Genomic DNA, 7,017 nt, shown 5'->3' on the forward strand with positions numbered 1-7,017 from the left:
GGTATGATTTGGAGATGAGTTCCAGAAATGGTATGAATCCAGGATGAATTCAAGAACTGATATGGGTTCAGGATCAAATATAGGACCGTTATAGGTTTGGGAACAGCTACGCGTTTGGTTATTACCCTGGATTTAATGTATTTTTCCATTTTTTTGCGTTTTCCCTTAAATTCACTAGTTATAATAAAAGCCAATGCAACCGTTAAATGTCAACCCTCACACCAAGCACGCTTGCGCCAGCATTCGGTTCCGTAACCATGGTAATAACCAATAAAGCAAACAAACCAGTTTCGCTGCTCTTGGTCATTACAGTAACGTTACCCGTAACGCAAACATGGTAAGATTCAAACTGCTCACAACTATTATATTTCCTTCAATTGTATCTAAAAATGCATACCCTTGCAGATACTTTCCCGCACAAAGTCCGAGTCGGCCAAGGGTAACCGCAATTCTGCCGGCTCCGGAACCGTGCGCACCGTCACCATCCCTTCGTTCGAGGAGTTCCTGCTGAAGCGAGACTACATCGGTGCGAAAACAGTCCTGCAGGTACGAAAAGCTCGAGGTTAAAATTGACTTCGTCTAGCTAAACCCCGTTCCCTCTCTTGTAGTGCTCCAAAGATTACGATGAAGTGCCGGAGCAGCTGAAGCAACTGTGGACGGGATTTTGTGACTTTCACGTCGGCGAGTACAAGCGAGCGCTGCAGCTGTACGAGAAGATCTACGCAGCGGACGGGTCGCTCAAGGACGTTGCGCTCAACATCTGCGTGTGCATGTTCTACCTCGGCATGTACGACGAGGCCCAGAAGCTGGTGGAAGAGCTGCCGCAAAGTCCGCTCAAGATACGGCTACTCTTCCACCTGGCCCACAAGCTAAGCGACGAGGACCGGCTGATGGAGCTGCACGGTTCGCTGCGGGACGTGGTGGAAGACCAGCTCAGCCTGGCCGGGATGCACTACCTGCGCTCGCACTACCAGGAAGCGATCGACATCTACAAGCGCGTCCTGCTCGACAACAAGGATCTGCTCGCGCTGAACGTGTACGTCGCGATCTGCTACTACAAGCTGGACTACTACGACATCTCCCAGGAGGTGCTCGATCTGTACCTGAACCAGTTCCCCGACAGCACGATCGCGATCAACCTGAAGGCGTGCAATCGCTTCCGGCTGTTCAATGGTCGCGCGGCCGAGCAGGAGATAAAGCATCTCGTCGAGAGCGGCACGTTCGGGGCGGACCTGATCCGCCACAATCTGGTCGTGTTTCGCAACGGGGAAGGGGCGCTGCAGGTCCTGCCGCAGCTGATCGACATCGTGCCGGAGGCGCGCCTCAACCTGGCCATCCACCATCTGCGGCGGGGCGAAATCCAGGAAGCGCACCATCTGATGAAGGAGGTGCAGCCGACCGTACCGCAGGAGTACATCCTGAAGGGTGTGGTGCACGCGGCGCTCGGCCAGGAGACGGGCTCGAAGGAGCACCTGAAGAATGCGCAACAGTGTCTGCATCTGGTCGGCGGTTCGGCGTCCGAGTGCGATACGATCCCGGGCCGGCAGAGCATGGCGTCCGCCTTCTTCCTGTACGGCCAGTTCGAGGAGGTGCTCGTCTACCTCAACTCGATCCGCAGCTACTTCGTGAACGACGACACGTTCAACTACAACTACGCCCAGGCGAAGGCGGCCACCGGGTACTACAAGGAGGCGGAGGAGCTGCTGCTGCAGATCCACGACATTACGATCAAAACGGACAGCACGTTCTCGATGGTGCTGGCCAAGTGTCACATCCATGCCGGCCATGCGGACCAGGCGTGGAACATCTTCCTGACGAAGGATTCCACGCCGGACGCGTTCGCGCTGCTGCAGCTGATTGCGAACGATAGCTACCGGGTGGGCGAGTTTTGGATAGCGGCCAAAGCGTTCGACACGCTGGAAAAGCTGGACCCCAATCCGGAGTACTGGGAGGGCAAGCGGGGCGCGTGTGCGGGCGCAGTGCAGGCCATTCTGGCGAAGCGTGGCAGTGGCGCACCGCCGGGCGGCGTGTCGGAGATTATTTCGCTGCTGCGGGACTCCACCAATGCGCAGGCGGAGGGGATGCTGCGCGTTGTTCGACGGTTCGCCAGCAGCATCAAGTAGGAAGGGGCGTTTTTTCGTGTTGATTTTACCTTGATATTGGGAGAGCAGCATGCAAACAAAATAATGTTTTCTTTGGCTTAACACACACCATTGCTGTGGAGTGTGTGCAGCATACAGCGCTCGATCGATTTATATGCAAATAAAATGGCACGCTGAATCGGAAGGTGTATATTGTGTGTGCATTTAACTCCCCAAACCACAGTGTAGCAATAGCTCTTCCGACTCGAATATGGATTTTAAACTCATCTTTTATCGCTTCGTTCGGTCGAAAACGCGTAAAGCATTACAGCACGTTTTTAACGACCGCTCGGGGCTCAATGAACTGGCTCAAATCTTGCACAGCCAGTGCAGCAACCATTTTTCACCCGGCAGGGATGCAATCGATTGCGACCATCCATTCAAAAAACCCCGTGTCCGTTTGGCCCTGCTCAAATTTTATCACATTTTTCGCGGTCGATTTATTGTCAAGTGTATCTACCATCTCCCAAGCGGGTCTGACCACTATGAGCGAAAGGGATTTGTTGCTTCTTATCGTGGAAGCCTTTGCATTTGACGCAACAACAAAAAAGAAGGAAAAAATTAGCATTTGTTGCGCAAAATTAATTAAAACTTTTACCTAATTAGGTTCGGTTGTAAGGCAAGAGAATATTTTACGATTCCGCTTTCAGGGATGTTGTGGGCAAAGAGTTTATCTGCGACATTTTATCATTTCTACAAACACTTTTGGGAAAACTCTCCCCTACTCACATTTTTTTTGTGCGTTGCTTTGCTGATTCTAAAGCGATACTGCATTAAATTTATTGCTTTTGTCCAGTTTGTGTCATAATTTGTTTAATTACCTGAACTTGAAAACAATTTACTCGATCGCGTTTGTTAATGTCACGATGAGGTGAGACGATACCTTAAATGGTGGTGACATCTACTTCCGGCACCGGTTTGCCAGTTACTTCACAATTCCGCACAAAACGAAAGGAACACTTTTCTCTATACACACGCACACACATTGGCAGGAAGGAAGCCAAAGCTCAACAATTTGTAAAGAACCAGAACCAGAAAGCTCTTTAACCAGGAGCAGGAGAAAAAACACTCACACGACAAAACCCATCTGCCACCGCTAGACGATGAATGGAGAGTAAACTTTTGCCCCACACAACCATATCGGCCAAAGGAAAGGGGAGGTGGACAGAGCATAAAGGAGCTAAGTAAGATGCAACCGGGTACAGTGCATCGAGTTGTGCATAACAAAGAAAGCAAATAAAACCACCGAAACGACCCGGTGAGCACTGTGAAATGGGGGGGCGAACTTTTCGAAAAGCGAACCGGCACGTGGTCGCTGCATGGCATGGTTTTGTGAAGGTTTACGAGGCGGAAGAAAACATGCTCGAGAGGAGCACATCGGTGCAGGCCAACTTGTAGATGTAATTTACGGTGTAATGTTTAGCAAAATTCAATAGAAACTGGTGCAAACACTCGGGTAAAGGGTACACCAATTTCATGCACTGAAGCAATAATTTTTCAAATTGTTTCATATAAATCATGCATTTCACAGGTGTTGTGCAGCAATGCAGCAAACTGGCAAAAGCGTAAATATTTAAAGTAAATAAATCAAAAAAACACTCAGCACTACATTTGGCCACTGCTCACTGTCATTGCAATTGCTTGACAAACACAATCGCAGACACATTCCATTAGGCAGATCGCGTAACCTAAAACGTTCTCGTTTTTCTTCTAATAGTCTTCCACAGCCCTTCAGAAGGTTAACAAGAAATTAGGGCGGCGCCAAACGGTTATAGACACATTTGCTTCCTTTCTTCCACGCCCCGGACAGGACAATTAGTCCGTTCGGTTAATTACGGTACAAATTGTGCTTTACGACAATCCCGCAAGGGGCAATAGGGGGATGTATTTCACAGCAGTGGATGGTCGTTTTTCCTCTTCTCTTTCTCTTTTGCGTTTGCCAAAATCAATAAGGTAAAACGACAAATAAACGTAAGATATGTAGGATTGGTTTTTTTGTTTTGTATTTATTTCAAAGAAGGAAGGTTTTGGTTTTTGCATAAATTAGACCGCACCCGTGCATTCGTAAGACGGGGCTGGTATGCGGCGGTTTTTGCTGATAGTTTACGCCCTTTTACGCGTGAAGTATTTCTATGTCTTTGCCACCGTGCGACCGGCTTGTGTTGTTAAAGAGTACCCTTCGTTTTTTTTTATTTGAGAATTGCTTCTGAATTTCCTACTACAAAAATGAAAACAACAAATTTGCCTATCACTCACCATTTTCATCCTAAAAGCCCCACTTGCGCCACGCGCCTTTCTACAATGAATTATCTAAGCTGCCGGTTGTAGCCGGCGTTATCGTCGTGATGAAGAAATGCCGTACCTAAAAACTGGGACGAGGAGAGGAGTCTTTAAGCACAATCTAAGCACGGTCAGGCACGTGCGTGCGTGTGTGTGTGTGTGTGTGTCTGTGTATGTCTTTCCTGCTGAACCAATGCAATCATCGATAAAAAAGGGGGGAGGGGGGAAACATAGAACAAACTACTGCATCACCGTAGAAAAACGCCGCCACTGCACGAACACACACACACACACACACACGCACCGCCGCTCTTTCCACGTGCTGCAGAATTAGAAAAAGGGATGGTGGTCCGCCCGTATGCACACACTCACACACACACACACGTACATTGCACACGTACATTGCTCAGCTGTCGTGGTCGAAAAACCACGATTTGGCTGCATTTGACTAGTTGTGTAAACTTTGTAATTTATCACAAGACGGTGTGTTGATGCTTTGCGCCTTATGGTAAAGCTCTCGGTCGCCAAAGTTCCGTGCCTTCATTAGCATCGTGTCTTCTGCGATGTGGGAAGCGTACAGGAAGAAAAAGGCATACGTTAATTAACAAACGGAACATCCCAAAACGTGGAAAAAGGCTCTTACTGTAGTTCCGCTCTCGGTAGCAGGAATGCTTTAGATTGTTCAAATATTCCTCCTCCACCGATGCTTCCAGCCGGCCGACCGACCCCTGGTACTCGGAGTGAAAGTTATCCTTCACGTAGTACGGTATCTTCAGCTGGTTCGTTTTGCGTGCGACGGAGAATTTTCTGCACGAGTTCGAAGAAGCAAGAGAAAAGAAAAAACAAACAGAGGTAAACGGACTGCACATGGCAAATTTGGCAGCTCGCAAAGCGTCCCGCTACTTACTGGCTCGGCGTAAGGCTGTAGATGGGATCCGAAATGAAGAACGACGACATCATCGACAACGCGATAAGCAGTATGATTGGCAGCAGGTTAATAAAGGCGGCAATCCCTGACTGGGGCTGAAAAGAGGGAGCAAAAGCAGAACCGCAATGAAAAGCGAGCACTTTCCAACGTGTACTTGTGGACAGCCCGCACCGCCGTACCTCCCTGTACTGCTGCTGTTCCGCCCGATGAAACCGTCTCTGGCGCGTGTACACGTGCTGGGTGTTAATTTCGGCCCCGAAGAACATGTTGAACAGCTCCTCCGCCGTAAATTCCGTCTCGAATCCACGCGAGTACGCGTAGTCGTGGTGGTAGCGCGCTTTGCGCGCCGTCGCCGGCTGATGGTGCTCCTCCGAGCCGTACAGATCGTACGAGCGCCGCTTCTCCGCGTCGGTCAGGATGGCGACCGCATTGCCGATCGCTTTAAATGCTTCCACCGCGCCGGGCGCATGGTTTTTGTCCGGGTGGAGCTGCAGCGCCAGCTTCTTGTACGCTTTCTTGATGTCCGAATCGGTCGCATCCTTCGCTACGCCCAGCACCTCGTAGTAATCTTTGCACCTGCACCAAAGAGGACACACAAAAAAAGGAGAACGATCAGCGTATGATCAATTACATGCTCGCCGGCACCACCTACTTCTTAATCCGCTTCACCGCCTCCAGCTGTTCCGGTGTGTATTCCGCCTCGTTGCCACTTTCCGCTTTCGGTGCTGCTCCCTTGGCCGTGGTCCGCTGCCGCACGCCGTCGTCCGACGTGTTGCCGGAGGTGGCACTTTCCGCGTACGCTCCACATTTGATTTTATTTAGCAGCTCTGCAAGAGTACAAATCGGATCAGCACTGCCCATTCAACGTGTCTGTCTGTGTTTGGGTGTGTGGGTGAGTGGGTGGGTAGGTACGGGTCAGGGTTGAACCATGCACGCAAAACCAAAACCCAATACTCACCTTCGGCCCGTTCCGTCCGATGCAGAGTAATCGATTTGTTTAGTAGTTTTTCCGCTTTCTCGATTTTCCCCTCGGCCAGGTACTTCACCGCTCGCTCCACACAGTCCTCGGCTGCTTCCTTGTTCATGGTTTATTTTTATCCACAATCCGGGTGCTATCCCGAACCACCTTTAATTGGGTGATTGGGAGGGGGTGAAGAGGGAAAGAAAAAAGCGCACACACACCACCACCACAGTCTGGTTAGTAAAGAATGGCCCTGTCAGCACACGCACTACGCAGCACGCACGGTTCTAATACGCCAACAAATTGCTGGCCCCGAGCGCCGACCAACGGGGACCAACCTCGGGTTTTGATACGTACCCCGCACAGAAAAGATGCCCTGTTACGACGACACGACGGCTGCAGACGGGGAACGGCGAAGGAGGTGTCTACGCAACGAAGCGGCAATACACACGACGGCGACGGCGGTGGCGGAGAAAAAAGGTGGAAATCAGCTCAAATCTAATGGACACAGTTCACAAACCGTGTCATTATCTTGCCACTGTTGTCTTTTTCTTGTTCTTCTTTTTTGGCAGGCAAATTCGAGGGCCTTCCACCGTGTATCCTAGTTGCTGCTGATAATCCATGGATTGCACTACCTTTCTCGTTTGCTCCTATAGGGTTCGGTCGGCTGTGTTTATGTCGTGGCGTCACTGTCTCGCACTGTTCGT

The 7,017-nt window shown here is 50.2% G+C and overlaps 2 protein-coding genes across 2 annotated transcripts; one reads left to right on the top strand and one right to left on the bottom strand.

Annotated features, from left to right (window-relative positions):
* The first annotated feature begins 321 nt into the window (after positions 1–321).
* Positions 322–4,336, top strand: LOC120952578 (intraflagellar transport protein 56). The gene is made up of 3 exons (XM_040371974.2): positions 322–337; positions 406–546; positions 609–4,336. Exons 1-3 carry the CDS (start codon positions 335–337, stop codon positions 2,121–2,123), a joined length of 1,659 nt encoding a protein of 552 aa, XP_040227908.2. The 5' UTR covers positions 322–334; the 3' UTR covers positions 2,124–4,336.
* A 292-nt stretch (positions 4,337–4,628) lies between these two features.
* LOC120950011 (dnaJ homolog subfamily B member 12) lies at positions 4,629–6,968 on the bottom strand. Its single transcript, XM_040367717.2, has 7 exons — positions 6,668–6,968; positions 6,308–6,475; positions 6,002–6,176; positions 5,529–5,925; positions 5,329–5,444; positions 5,065–5,228; positions 4,629–4,979 (listed from the first exon to the last, which is right to left on the bottom strand). The coding sequence occupies exons 2-7, from the start codon at positions 6,432–6,434 to the stop codon at positions 4,870–4,872; spliced, it is 1,089 nt and encodes a 362-aa protein (XP_040223651.1). The 5' UTR covers positions 6,435–6,475; positions 6,668–6,968; the 3' UTR covers positions 4,629–4,869.
* Between the last annotated feature and the right edge of the window lie 49 nt (positions 6,969–7,017).

Source organism: Anopheles coluzzii, chromosome 2 (genome assembly GCF_943734685.1).
Source record: "Anopheles coluzzii chromosome 2, AcolN3, whole genome shotgun sequence".
NCBI classification, from domain to species: domain Eukaryota; kingdom Metazoa; phylum Arthropoda; class Insecta; order Diptera; family Culicidae; genus Anopheles; species Anopheles coluzzii.